The sequence below is a fragment of the Eumetopias jubatus genome, unplaced genomic scaffold (assembly GCF_037043125.1).
Source record: "Eumetopias jubatus isolate StellerSeaLion01/CBP00866 unplaced genomic scaffold, mEumJub1_p1.0 scaffold_3, whole genome shotgun sequence".
Taxonomy (NCBI): domain Eukaryota; kingdom Metazoa; phylum Chordata; class Mammalia; order Carnivora; family Otariidae; genus Eumetopias; species Eumetopias jubatus.
In genome coordinates, this window is record NW_028274809.1 from 5,519,565 (window position 1) to 5,534,847 (window position 15,283).

A 15,283-nucleotide genomic window follows, 5' to 3' on the forward strand; every position below is an offset into this window, starting at 1 on the left:
TTGGGCCAGGGGTGCATTTTCGGTGAGCAGGTGGAAGGGGAGAAGAGCAGGGACAGATGCGTGCATGTGCATGTCTCCAGGGCTGGATTGGGGAACAGAGCAACTGCACTGTGTTCTTGCCAAGGCCCAGGCGATCTGGACCCCTGTGCCCAGGGGATGCACGATGGCTCGACACTGTGAGATGCAGCGGTGACACGAGCAAGGACACCTCTTCTGGGTTTGGAAGGGCTCAGCATGTCTGTAGCTGTCTCCGCTGGCAGGATGGGAAATTGGAGTCCATTCTCCTGGGGGCCTCCACCAACCTGGAACCCAGCCACCCCCCCACCCCCCGCCAGGCTCAGTGCTATCCATGAGGCTGAGTGTCCTTCCAGGCATAGTTCATGACAAACACGGGATGAGAATGTGTCCTCTCAGCTGTGCAGTGGTGAGACGTTCCACTCGGAGGAGAGACATGTCCCCTTGAAGCGGCGGCCGAGGGAGGAGTCCAGGATCCACGGGGCCCGAGGGTTCCCAGGTGCTCACCATTTAAGAGTGTTCTGACAGTGAAAAAGCCACGACTTGGCAGGGAAGCAGCTGTCTTCTCCACCCCAGACCTCCGCTGGTAAAGAAACAGGACTTTTGTTTCAGGATACACCACAGTACTCGGATTAACAGGTTAATAGTGACTTCAATGCTTGGCCCAGTCATTTTTTCCTTCATTACCAAGTGAGTGTAGCAGTGGGTTTCTCCCAGTTTTTGCCTGAAATGCCACATCATCTTTTCTTCACGTCCTTCCGATTTTGGGGTCCTCTTCGGGAACGTGTTCCTGCCCTGCCACCTGCCGACTGGGAGCCACCAGCTGCCCATCCCACCCTTTGATCTCAGCTTCAAGTGTGAGGGAGGCACGGGGCTGGACCGGGATGACAGAGGCGTGCTGTCCCTCCCTTTCTTTTGCCAGGAAAGACATCCATAATGGATCCCAAAGAGCCCAACACAGCCTCAGAATCCTTCCTAACGCAACTCTCCACACAGCCACTGTCAATTGGCCAAAGTTGGAAACAGGGAGGGGATGCATTTGCCTTTCTGCCCATCTCCGGGTCTACCATAATCTGTGCCCTGTGAGATTACTTGAGGTTATGTCATGTGCAGCCCCAGGCTTTTATGCTAATTTTTTTGAGCCATGCATTTTGTAAAATACTAAGATATTTCTGCTTCCAAAACATGTATTACATAGGCACGTGATCTAGATATTTTACTCCATTATGAAAACCACACGTGTTTAAGGTTTCAGACAAACCCACCATAATATAAAAAGTCAGTTTTTATTTATCTTCAATATTTCTTCCATTTTTGTAGAACACAATAAATGTGAAGGAAAGCCTGAAGAATATGGTCCAGGCTTGTGCAGAACCAAGACCTGTGGCCACTAAATAATACATATAAAAACACTCCCTCCTCCTGCTCCAGAAGTTAATTTTAAGTAGAAAGGAAAAAAACAAAAAACAAAACAAAAAAACCCACCATTATTTCTGGTCATTATGAACACATGCAGTTTGTGGTTCTCAGGTAAATATTTTTGCAAGCTCTGAATTCGGTAAATATCTTTGTTTAGCCCAGAGTCCAACAGAGATATTGTTCTGTGGCTTAATTTAGGACACGAGCAGAATTAATTCTGTGAATTGAGTCCCCAAAGGGAGGTCACAAAGTTAGGGATGTTTACTGCTATTGTCACGGGAAGATTACATTAGAGAGAGCCGGGCACCATGAAACCCCATTCTATTAGCTTTGGCTTCCAGAGCCATGGGGTGCCAGGCATTTCTTAAATTAGAGAGAGTACCTAAGACAAAGCTCCTGAAAAAATAAACGGTCAGATCCCAAACTGCAAACACTTCAGGATGGAGAAGACGGATGTGCGAGCATCTTCCCGGCACCTGCTCATGGCCCAGGCACCCAGGAAAGCCTGAGGCCCAAGCTCTTGGTTTAGAAAGAGAAAGGAAACCCAGAGGCATCTGTTGTGATTCCTATCTGGTTCCTAAGCAGTGCTCTGCACGTTTACCATTTGTTACTCATTCTAACTTATGTTCATCACTTTCCAGGGTCCGTCCCCGATCTCCTGGTGGACGGAGTGTGTGGGCTCTGCCGTGCCGGGCGGGCCCTGTGATGCCCCTGGGGATGCCCCCAGCTACTGCTCCTCACGGGGTTGGTCGAGTGTCTCGGTCACCCTTTGAAAAGTCGAGGGCTGGAAAGACAAGCAACGTTGCTTCTCTCCCCAGAAAGACAATTCTGGAGTTACTTCCCTTGAAAGGGTCTCTCCAATCTTAATTTATCTGCACAAGTTCTTAATCTGTGCCATTCATCACTGACCAGTGTCTGCTTTGGCCGATCCTGCCCTCAACTAATACTAACTCAACAGGCTAGAAAAATGGTGCCATGGATACTCTCTGCAGACTGTTCTTAGAGTTATTTTCCTATTAAATAAGTCTTTCTAACAATTTCACAGTGAGCCGTGTGGTCACCCCGACCATGGGCCTAGCTCTGAGCTCAGGGCTTTGTGTGTGTCAATTCGCTTTTTCTCCAATCATCCTTCGAGGTAGGTTTCACTGTCTTCATTCTGGGGGAAGAAAACGAGGCAGGGGGAGGAGAGACCCAGCAGGGCATCGGAACCCACACAGCTGCCAAGTGGCAGAACTGGGATCAGCTCAGGCGTGTCTGTTCCCAGAGCCAAATGTCTATGTTTGGTGACTCCTTTGAGGACGACAGTGAACAGAGGGGGGCGGGGTAGCTTTCAAAGTCTGGAAAAAAAGAGGTTTGATTTCAAATCCCCTCTTGCACTTTCAGGGAAACATCTCTTGCTGAACCTCTGCTCCTTGCCACGTCCTGTTTCTCAAGCCCTGAGTTTTCCTTGATGACAGGATCCGTGGCGCTCCTGATGAGAGGCAGGGACTGGCAGCAGCGGGAGCGGACGCTGAGCGACCTGCCTCTGGGTATGTTAACGCACCGTCTCCCTGGCCTGCAGACAAGCGGCCAAGGTGCCATGGAGACTCCAGAACTGGACCCAGGCCATCTGGCTCAAGAGTCGGGGCTCAGAAGCACTGTCCACACTGCCGCTCACAAACACAGAGTCTGCAGACTTTCTGATTGAGAATCACCATGGGACTGCAAGTATCAGAAGTGACTTAGAGCAGAAAGCCCTGTGTCTGAGTGTCGAAGGCAGCCTCAGACGATGGTGTCCGGGGGTTGGGGCTGGACCCAGAGATCACAGAAGAACACAACAGGTCACACCCACTATAGCACAGCAGCCTCGTTTCCCTCCGTGGTGAGGGCTGTCCATGGAGGTTGTGGCCCGAGCAGGGCGTCTACACGTCTACACCTCTCAGCTCGAGCCTCTGTGTGCCCCACGCTTGTTACAGAGCCCCCGTCCAGGGTTCAGGCCCAGTGCAGGGTCCACCTGTCAGGGTGCTTTCTGGGGGCACGGGACTGCCCTTCCCCACGCCTTAGTTTCTCCTTTTGTAAAACGTGGAGGACACGTGCACCCCCCCCCCCACCCCGCCACCGCGGGGTTGCTGGGATGCAGGATGCCAGCAAAGTGCTCAGTGCTGCAGTCCGCTGTAGCTCCTGTTGAGTCCCGGAGACCACAAAGCCTTTCCTGACCCCCTCCATCGCGTGGAGCAGCAGCTCTCCACTAACCCGCAGGGCACCCTGGGCCTCCTCTGGAGTGAATCTTCCCTCACTTGTGCCAGGGTCTTCGTACAACATCCCTGGCCTGACTGCAAGCCCATCCCCCCCTCCCTCTGCCCTGGACCCGCACAGGGCAGGGACCCGACACCCTGGCAAGCTCGTCACTGTGTCGGGTGTGAGTGCGTAAGCATGCGCTTGTCATCTCTTTGCCTCGACCTGAAGGAGAAGGATGTCTCAGCACCACAACCGGGAGCACCAGGTGGTGGACAGGGACTGTCCCGGTCATCCAGTGCAGGAGGGACACAGACAGAGGTCCAAGGCAAGCGGGCGAGCTGGCTGGTGCTCTCCAAAAGGCTTGTGTTTCTCTACGTGGGGCCTGTTTGTGACCACAGTGCCGGGGACCTCTGGGTCCCTCCGTTTGGCCCGCTGTGGTGCAGGGAGGCCATGCAGGGAGGTTTCACAGGCCCGTCTCTGGGGCAAGTCCCAGATCCACAGAACTGCAACTTGAGACGGGGTTGAACGGGGACTCAGGCTAATACTGAACCTGGCTGGGTCCTGGGCATGAGCATCACCTATAGTACAAAATGGCTTGTTCAGCTCACAAAATGTGGGTGGGCCTGGCACCCCAAGAAACACCCCTTGTTCTCCAACACAACTCTCCTTTACCCATTTATGCTTTATGGCACGTCCTGGAAGAGTCCCTCTGTCCCCCCGTCTCGCAGGGGATGATAACCCCACGCATCTCTGGGCGTGCGGGGGAAGGCAGCACAAGGATTGTGTGCGGCCTCGCTCTGGGCTGTCGCTGCTCACACACAACCCGACAGGCCTTCCTTCCCTCCTTCCTCATCTCCTTGACACGGCGTCCACCTTCTGCTCAGCCCTCTCTGTTCTTCCTCGGAAAGACGCTGACCATGGACCTGAACATTCCTGAGTCTGGCCTCAGCCGCCTGACGTGGAGGTGGTTCTCCCTTGGCCTCGGAGGCAGCGACGAACTGGAGAATCCATCATCGATAGATCTTCCATCCCATTTCACAAACCTCTGAGATGGCAGAACGAAAGTTCGTTCTTGTTGAAGAAACTTAAATTTCACCAACCTTGTCAAAGAGTTGAATTTTTATAAAGTAATAGAGATGTAAAAATTAGTCCAATATCAGACATATACATAAAAATCAGGTTTCCATCTCGGGTTTCCGAGATAACTAACCCTGATGGACTGAAAAAAGTGGAAGAGAGCATATTTTTGTTTGTTTTCTAATCTTGTGTGTTTCTGTCATTAGTTCTGGATAATTTGTCTTATCCGCTCCCAACATCTATCCATTGACCCTTTCCATGAGGATCCAGGAGCAGGTCCTGGAGTTGAGCTATCTGGGCATGCGTTCTGCCTCCCGAACTCCAATTTCCCATCTCCAACAGGATGCCTAACAGCACGGTACTGCGTGGATTTGCTGAGATAATGCAGGCCAGGGATCGGGAAAGAGTGGACACAGGAGAAAAAGAGCTTTGGAGTGAGATCACCAGGTCCAGATCCTGAGTCTCCTGCCAACCGGAGTCTCCAGGCAACACCCTGTAACACCTGAGCTGCACTCCCTGGATCTGGAAAGGGGGGTGTGGGCGCCCGTCCTGGGTCATGCTGAGGACTGCTCGAAGGAGTGGACACGCTCCTCGCACAGCGCCTGGCTCACAGTGTGTGTCCTCCCCTAACGCCTGAAACTCAGGTTCCAACTCTCTCCCCAGGGATCTCAGGAGTCAACTGTACTTTTGGTGTTTTGGGGGCACCTCCGAATACATTACACAAATGGACCGCTTTAAAAAAATACTCCGTCTGGGGACGGGTATGTTTAGCGGAACACTCAAGGCCTCAGGTGACAACGAGCCTTGGAATGTTCAGGGTATGAATTTTCATAGAGGATCATTTTATAGACAGAGGACATGTGATGACATCACATAGCAAAAGCCTGGAGGTCAGAAAGGCATTTTGATAATTTATGTAATTATACAGATTCAGGAATACTCGACTAAAAGTGGTATGAAATGAGATTGCGCGCATACAGAATTAATCCGAAACCCAAAGTAAATGAAGAATGATCATGTCACTTAATTGAAGATTCACATACGTAACTCAACGCTGAATGGAAATGAGAGAAAATGGGAGGGAGGATTGGCTCTGTGGTCATTATTTACTCCAATATCCCTGGGACTGCCTTCAGGAGCTGTTGGCAGTCGACTGAGGGGCCCTGAGATGCAGCCTTATCTGTATTTACAGACCCCAGGGAGCAGCACACAGCGCTGTCCGTCCCCAGCCAGGGGAGCTGGGCAGGGCAGACGCCACAGATTACCTGCTTGGTCAAGGTGAGAAGCTCCCACTTCTGCACATCGTCACAGCCGTCATGGGCTCAGCCCACCAGGGTCTCCAGGAAGGGCTGTCAGCAAGTCCCAGGGGAACTGTTTCCTCACTGTCCCCCAACTTTGTATACGACCACATGGAAAACCAGACGTCACCTTTTTTTTTTTTTCTTAAAGACCAGAAGTCAATCAACAAATTTGTTGTGACAAATGCATACACACACACAAAAGAAAAACATATTTGAAAAGGACACGGGGAAAAGAAATGATATGCAGCCTAAGTCGAAAAACTAACACTAAGAAAATAGTGAATGAATATATTTAACACCCTTAAAAATACGACAAAAAATGATATTGTGTGTGACTGTTCCTCAAATTCTATTATTTTCCCTCTCGTTTTGTCTTTCTTGAATGAATGCTTTGAAAGAAGATACCAAGGGGGGGGGGTCAAGCTCCACTGGTACCTTAACAGACGACAAGTTCCCCTTGAGGAATGAAAAAAAAATTATGATTAAAAAATAGGTCTTTAACAAGCCATCGTGAAAATGTAGTTTTGTTTTCCAGATTCATTTTTTTTTTTCCTGGCTGAGAGCAGGGCTTTCAGCGGCAAGACAGGAGTAATTGTGGAAGGAAGAAAAAGGATGGTGGTATAAATCAGCAAAGGTTAATGATCGGGATGTAAAGAGAGGGACTTGTTTACAGAAATAGCGTGCAATTTAAAATTTACAAGAGATTTAATGCCACTGCTTGGCAATCGCTAAAATCAACAGCCCAGAAAACAGTGACATTAAGAAAAATATTACAGTTATAATCATCCCCAAATAAGTCAATTAGTGTTAGGGCACGAGCTTGCGATTACTTGACCCATTTGGCTTGCACTTAAGTGAAAAAAAATGTCCCCCTATTATACCAAGATCGCTGGATTGTGACCTATTTTGCATCGTACGCATTGTACACCAGCCTCCCTTACAAGTGCTTGGGCTGATGGTGGTTTTCCTCTGCCTGGCATCAAAATAATTCTGACCCTTGACATTTGTAATCATAAAAAAAAAAAAAGGCAATTTATAATTGTGTTGTTCAAATGAAGGTGGGAAAAATTCAATCTGCTATTATACAAAAGCAGTGGCGGCTGTCTCCAGTGGAAAAAGCAACGCAAGTCAATTTGTGAACTTTGGCACCAGACGACCTTTAGAAACACAACAATATACTGAATTTACAACAATAGCAGCCCATGCAAATGACCCGGGCCTGGCTGCCTCTGGATTAGAGCTGCACGGAGCATTATGGAGTATGCGTCCACAAAACAAATTAAGACTGTTACTTAAATGTCACGGCACACTATTGTATTTGGCTACAGATCATTACACCTGATACTCACACTTTTAAAAACTGTAATAACTTGGGAAATATTACATTGAGTGCCCGCATGTATAAAGGGAAAGAAAAAAGAGAAGAAAATAGGTTTCTGAAGTAATTTAAACATCGCTACTCTAGGACTGAAGCGAAAGGTCAGAATTTAAGTAAGCTGAAAGGAACATGAATGGCAAGACCAAGCACACGGACGGGAGATGGCGCGACGGCGGGGATGAGTCCGCGGACACAACGAGGGGGCATGCGGCTCCGGGCGGCGCGCGGCGTTACCTTCAGTGTTGGTGCTGCCGCTGCTGTAAATATTTCGCAGGCTACCAACACGGTTTAGTTTCCAAGCCTTGCGTTTGGCTGCATCCCGAGAGCAGGGGGAGGGAGCGGGGGAAAGAGAGAAAACAAAAAGGAAAAGAAAACAAATGAAAAGGGGAGAAAAGAAATGTCAAAGCAGCTTGTGACGTCAGCCCCGAGCTGGCACGTCCCAGGAGGCAGATGGGCGTCGGGCCTCGGGGCCTCAGGCCCCCCCAACCCCCACTGTCCCCCCCCACCCCCGCGGAGCTCAGGAGGGGGCGGGGGGGCCCCAGCCAGTGTCAATGGGTTTGCACAAAATCAAACCACCAGGCGAGGAAGTCCATGCATCCTTTTCGCCCTGCCGGGCTGGACACGTGGCTCCTCCAGATGGTGCCATGCCGGCCTCCTCCTTGGCGACGGGCAGTGTCTTTTGAAGGAGCTATGATACCAGCAGCCATAAGCCCTTTGATTTGGCCAAACACAGGGAGCATGTCAAATCAAGAGACCCCGGTGGTGAGCAGGTCATGCGTATGGTGCAGACGGTAGGTCTAGAACACCCAGAGCTGCCAATAGCGAAGCAGTTTCTCCCCAGACCTGTTTTGATCTGGACAGTAGCCCACACCAGCAAAACCGCGAGCATCTTGCTGTCATCAAAGGGTGGAGTCCCTTCTCCTATGGGGGCTGTTGGAGGCTCTGAATGGAGCTCCGAGGAACCCAAAGAGCACATGCCTCAAGTTTTCAGCTCGCCCAAGGGGGAAAAAAAAAGACAAATAGCGAGTTACCCACAGAAAAACCCTGGGCTTGGGAGTGAAATGCAGAAGGAATTTAACCCTGTGTGCAGTGACTGTGGGTGGGTGGGAGGGGTCCCCAGCCTCCTCACTCTTCTCCAGGGACACGTTCTCAGCTCACCTGCCCCCCGCCCTCCAACCCTCCAGGATGGCGACAACTGTGGTGGAGACACTGGTTCCTGCCAGCCCTTCAGAGGAGACATTTCACAAACAGCGAGGTGTTCCCGAGGAAGGGGCACGCCGGACCAACCCTCTCTCTCCACTGCCACAGCCAAGAAAAGAAAGGGGCCCGACCTGCCAGCAGGCCTTCTTTGGATAACTGCTCAATGTGGGAGGGAAGAAGCGCTTGCTCACCTGGGGAAGGCAGGTGTTTGCACTGCCGCAAGTGTGTCTGGAGCTCACCGCGGAAACCAGGCCGACCCTGTGGCTCACAGACTGAGCCAGAGAAAAGGTACACCGAGGCTGGCAGGTGGTCCCTCGCACCCCAGCGCATTCCTGACTTACAACGGGCGGGCTGTTCCCGCCCAGCGTCGTATCAGAGCCCAAGCGCTCGATCTCAAAGGGTGCGCCAAGTTCTGGCAGCCAGCACGTGACCCACGGTGACAACCTGGTCCTCACCAGGAGCTGCGCTCCGGAGTTGAATCTCAAGCCCTTCTGTGCGTATTGGATTTATTTGGAGGGACGATGTGAGCTACGTGTAAGAAATAGGGTCGTTTAAGGAAGCAAGTGCAACTCTGAAACACACACTGTATATTCAGGATGCAAATTTTATGTTAACGATGAAAGCAAAAACTGAACTGTAACTTAGCTGTCACCTGATTTAAAACGAGAAAAGAGCCAGCCACAACTAAACACCTAAGAATGACTTTGTAGCTTGAAAACTAACAAATAATTTAACAAGAAATGTCATCTCTACAGTCGTGGGCATTTAAGGTTGGGGACTCAGGCCCCTCTGAAGTAGATGGGTCTGGATTTAGTCTTGCATGCCTGCAGAAGCTCCCCTGCCCTCTCCACGCCCAGGTTCTCGACCATCTACAAGGAGTCTGTCCCAGGTAACAAACAGCACGCTCCTCAGAGAGAGCGAGCTACAGGCACCCAGCAGCGCAAATGCCCGACCTTGAGACAAAGGAAACCAGTCACAGTTTTCAAAGGTTTACTTTAGAAATGTTTGATGAATATTTATCCGCTTCCTCAGGTAGAGCGGGGGCTTTCGTAGAATTAATTGCGTGTTTAATTATTTCCACAGACGAAGCCCTAGTGGCTTGGCCCGTGTTTCACAAGTTCCCGAAAGTAGTAGCTGCAAAAGAGGCTCCACTGCTCAGCATAAAACTTACCTCTTTCTCAAACATTTACATATAAATAGGCAGACTCAAGGCTGGGCACCCCTCTGGAGAGGAGGGGCGCTCCATGCAAACCTCTTCCCTCGCCTGCTTTAGACCTTGCATTTTTCATGCTCCGATCTCCCATTATCGTATGGATGTATAAGCAAGAAGTGAGCTCTAAGTCTGGTTTTCTATTACCCTATTGATGAAATAATCAATTTTAATGTGTAAAGTGTCATGCCTTTTTCTTCCCCTTAAACAAATGAACTTTTTCTGGAGGATACCAAGGTCCTGACATGGGCATTTGTCTCCTGGGGCATTGACTGCTCTGTGTCCACTTGTTTAGAAGGTTCTCAAAGAGAAAATACAATCGCATTATCATCGATAAAATCTCCGGGTACGTGCAGTGCTGCTGCCTGGGCTCCCTTCTAAGGGAAACGGAGACACTGCACTGAGCGGATGTGGGAGCACTGCAGCCTGCCTGCCGCCGCCGGCCGGGCCCCGCTCCATGCCCCACCCCGCGCCACGACCATTACCTCTCGTGATGCTTGAGGGCTTCCCGTGGACTAGTTCAGACCTCTAAATGTTCTGGGTTATCTTTATTTTAATGAGAAAATTTACTTTTTTTTCTTTTTTAATTTTTCAGGGATACAGTTTCTTCCATTGAAACACCGACTAACTTATTTTGATTTTGTCACTAGTGTTCCTTCTCACAAAACTACTGTTTTAATATCAGAGTTTCACATTACTGGACAGAAAGGCGGCAGGGTGTGAGCCACCATCAATGATTTCCATTCTACTGGTGTGCTCACTGGATATGCAAGTCTCTTCTCTACAGGGTTTTTAGTGCCTCATGTGGCTGTTTAAATGGCATGATGTCTCCGCACGGTCTTAAATGTTGAGAACACAAATGCAAATCTCAAAGGACATACAATCCTACAACATGTAACTTCAGAAGTAATGCAAACTAACAGTCAGCCCGAATGCAGATGGTGAGATTGAGCTCTTCTCAGTTTAGCTTGCAAATTAAATGGGACATTCTGAACCCCAATCTGGGTCAGAAGGAGAGTCGGTGGGGCCTGGGGAAAGGGAGCAAACGGCAGGACAGCATTCTCCCCATAATGGCATCAAAACGTGAACTGTGAGCTCACGATGAATACGAGACTGTTAAGTGAAGACCACAGCAAGAGGTGGTATGAGGGACATGCACTGATGGTTGAGAATCACAACAGAGAAGGTCGTGGAACTCATCATTATACCGGTTGGAATGTATTTCCTAAGGATGAAAATGACCAAAATTTTTAAAAAGCCAGGGTGAGAGAACAGGGACTCATCCTCTGAACTATAGGACAAAAAGTTTACTAACTTTTAATAACAGTGGCATTGTCAACTCCCCCCTAAAATTCACAATGAGCCCTTTGGTATGGGAGCACTGAAGAAGCAGTGATTCACATTAGTGAAGTGAATTTATAAGGTAATCTTCGAATTACAAAGAAAGGCAAAGAGAGGTGATTGTGGTACCTCTGGTACCCAAATCCTAACGATGGCAAGTGTCCGAGCGTATGCACTTGGAAGTCGAGTAACACGGCCCCTCCTGAAAGCTGCCCCACGGAGATGCACATTCGGAGGTGACTGATTTTCTTCGGTAGTGGGTGACCACACCGGCAGGTGGGGTGGCTGTGACCCAGCCCACCTGGGTTTCAAATGCTGCTTATCCTGAGTCATACATCTAAAGAAGGGAGGCTGGCATAAACTTCAATCACAGGATATTTCTTTAAGGTAAGGTCTGAGAGTTATAAATGATGAATTCTGTGGCCGGGTGTCCAAAATGAGGTATGGCATGAAACACTCAACTCGTAATTATTAACAGACAGTCACGATCTTTTCAAAGGAGGGTGAACGAGGGGGGAAATGTGCAAATTATGGCTTTCTACTAAGTTAAAAGTAGATGGAATCATTTAGAGTTAACAACTCCCAATTATGACACATCTCATTTTTGTAAGCTATACCTTCTCATAGGAGTTCACATGATGATCATGAGGGACTTAGAAATCTTATTTTAAAGGAAAATTTGTTATTTTGTTTCTCTAAGCAAAAAAAAAAAGAATTCTTTGTATTTTTTTTTTTTTTTAACTACAGCTTGTGAGTGAATGCCTGAGAACTGATCACACGCAGCAGATTTCCAACAGGAGCATCTTCTGACTAGCTCTTTACAAGTGGAATAAAAATACTCCTTAAGTCTGTTGGCATGCTCAAACGAGCAGGGCTTTATCCTAAACTCTTCCTCCATCATTGTACCAGGAGACCACAGACTTATATTAATGTCACCTCTGGTCTCCTTCTGACAGCACTCTTTGTTGATTAGATAAATATTCCTCAGATAGCTGATTAAAAAATGGTGCAGCCATGAGGCTGTATGTCCAAGCCTTGTCAGCCATGTTGGATGTTCAAGTGCGCATGAATTACATCCCTGGCATGAACCGAACAGGGCCGGCTAAATGAGGCACGCTGTAGCCCTCAGAATCAATTATGAGAACTAATAGGATCTTTTTACCTACACGGAGGAAGGGGCTGGGTCGGAGAAGGTGTGTCACTCATTTCTAAGAATGTCTTGTCTCCGAACGAAACAAATAACTCCCTCTATTCATACGAGGGATTGTAAACTTGTACCTCTTAGAGAAGCCAAATGATAACCTTGTCAGATAGCGCCGCTCCCTGTCCATACCAGACGTGTATTTATTTATTTTTCAAGATGGTATAAATGCCACTTGTGCGGGGGGGGGGGCGCTCCCGCTCCTCAGAGCCTTCCAGGACCGGACGCCGGATAAAGAGCATCCCCCAGGAGCCCCCACAGGCGGCCATGGGTCTGGCCGGGGTTCTGTGTCACTTCCAGTTTCAAGCGCCCAGCACCCCGTGATCTTTTGTTGGTGGCGATTTCATTGTGAGGTTAGAGATTGCAGATTTCTTTTGTGCTGGCCATTTAAAAGTTCATTTGCTCAAGACTGTGTAAATGTTCTGTTCTCTTATAAAAAGGTAGTGTTTTTTTTTTTTTTCATAAGATGCAACCCCGAAGATTCCTACACGATGGGAACTCACTTCTTGAGCTGTGAAGGGGCTTGACATAACGGTCGCTTCCTAGATGCTGCCACACAGAGAAGTAGTCATGTTGAAACGTCCATTAAAAGAGCCTTTGAGAGGATTAAACAAAACCGGAGGCCAGGCAAATATAGGACATATGTTCAGAAAGCAAAAGAACTTAGTTGTTACCAGTTTCTAGCAAGACTAGCGTTCTTCTCGTAATCAGGAGCTCCAAAACGCAGCAGATAAAATACCGAACTAAAGGAAACCCTGAAATTAAGTCACTGAGCCTTAATTATAAAATTTTAACTCCATTTCCAATAACTCATAATGGCTTTCTTTACAGCAAATACATTTCCGTAGTGGTGGCTTCTTTAACACTGCTAGGAGATACAAGCTGCCGACGGCCTCTGCATAGTGGTTAATGCAGATGCGCACAGAAAATACCATTAGTCCCAGAAAACAGCGAAAATAAAAACTAAGCGAAAGCTCCGGGATATGCCATAAAACCAGAAGTTCCAATTAGGTAGAGAGCTGGCTTTCCTTGTGGCCTAGAAACACACTGCATTGCAGAGCCAGGGTTCAAGTGCACCCAAAATTAATTGGGTATTTCAGTACTATGCCGAGAGGATGACTTTTAACAGGGACTAGAATAAAATAAGAGCTGAAGTTGAGCACACCTTTGTGATAAATCTGTGTGTAGATCTTAGGTTTGGCACATTCTCAGATGGAGACTGGAAACATGTCAATACATAATGTTAACTTCTTTCCCTGTCTTCATGGAGCAGCTATTCATTTTGAGAAGGAAAGGCTTTTTTGGGAGGGAGGGCGGGGGAGGGTGTCTTGTTAGGATCTTACTGACAATGGGGCCCCGCGGCTTCACGATTGGGCTACGAGAACAGACAACGGGCATGATGCCCACTGCTGCGTCCCCAGCTTTTTCTAGGTCTGGTTACTGTGTGAACGGCACTTCGTATTACAGGACTGGATCCTTGGCATTCCAAACAGGAACAAGAAGCAAACCAAATTCTCACTTAAGACAAACTGAGGTTCAAATGAGTTTTGCCAAGCTGCTTGATGTATGTGCGAAATACACCTTTTGTGAGATGGGTTCAACTGTGTTCACACGGGCAAGTGTGACGGGGCAAGGGTTCTGCCCCGGCCGCATCTCCTGGCCCCCTCTGAGGCCCAGCCCTGGAGGACCAGCTCAGGGCTTGGGAAAGCCGGTGGCAGGCGAGGGGCCAGCCACCCTGGGAGGGAGGGGGAGGCTGGGCACCGGGTTGCCTGAGCTTCTTACCATGGAAGGAGTGATAATGGGAAACATTCATCTGCCCCCCACCCCTGCTTTCCTTTCTTCTTTTTTTCTTCCCAATCTCCTCCAAGAGAATGTATTGCAGGCTTTTCTTTGGGTTTTTTCAATTCCAGAAAAAATAGTTTTTTAATAAAACTTTAAATTGTGCTATCATATTTCAAAGACGATGACGAGTTAAAGCAACTAATCAAAGGCATAATTATTTAATGATAGCTGCTCACGCTCCCTCACAGGGCTGTAATTGAGGGGCTGTGATCACTGGACCACCAGCCTCCACAATGGCAGACGCCGCATTTGATCTACCATCTTTGTAGTTGACTTCCTACACCTGCCTGAGTGAAACAGGACACTTCAGGGTTATTCTGTCTGTCACAGTCCCCTTAGATGTGGCCATCTGAATCAGAGAAGACTAGTGAAAATATCTTCTAGGAAACATTTGTAACCCCTGGCATTTCAGGAGAACTTCCCCGGAAATTCCCAACAGAATTCTGATCTGTGGCTTCGGAAACCACGGAAGCTGTGAGATACGTGGGTATTTGTTTAGGCAATGGGGTACAAAGATCAGAGCGGAAAACAGAAGAATTCCAAACTTTTGATTCTTCTTGCTATTGTGGACACGCATGCCTTGAAACACTAACACACTGCTCTCTGTAAAACTGCTCCGACCAGAACTCTACAACTTTGCAGCTTGCCCCTTGGCTACTGTGAGTGAACAAACAAGGTCACGATTATCTCAGGAGGGCCTGGGAGAGGGCTGTATTTACACAGCAGAGTAACAACAAAGGTCTCATTTCTTTCTGTAAGAATAATTTAAATACACCCACTTTATTCAGCCTCAAGCAAGAACGGTACTGGAACACTGCTCCAATATTATTTCAGAAGGAAAGTTAATTTCATGGTAGTTTAATAATAAGAATAAACCATGAGCCATCTGACTATCCTTCCCATCGTCCTCTTAAAGTTCTTATCCACATACGTGCATAATAATCCCACTTACAGGTATGGCTTCTACAGAGACCTGTACTACTTCTGAATGCAAGGTGTTAAGTTACCATAGTTTTCAAAATTATCCTTTTTTACAGTTGCATCATGGAGTTATAGCATATTGTATACGTAACTGATCCTTA

At 48.3% G+C, this 15,283-nt stretch overlaps 1 protein-coding gene across 5 annotated transcripts in view; it reads right to left on the reverse strand.

Moving 5' to 3' along the window:
* AGAP1 (ArfGAP with GTPase domain, ankyrin repeat and PH domain 1) overlaps positions 1–15,283 on the reverse strand; it is a 520,576-nt gene that overhangs the window by 80,711 nt on the left and 424,582 nt on the right. The window contains exon 14 of one of the 5 annotated variants that reach the window (XM_088021478.1): positions 7,642–7,719. The exons of the other annotated variants lie outside the window; for them this stretch is intronic. Within the exon in view, the coding sequence (XP_087877604.1) occupies positions 7,642–7,719 (78 nt within the window). The remainder of the gene's footprint in view (positions 1–7,641; positions 7,720–15,283) is intronic. 5 annotated transcript variants of the gene reach the window in all.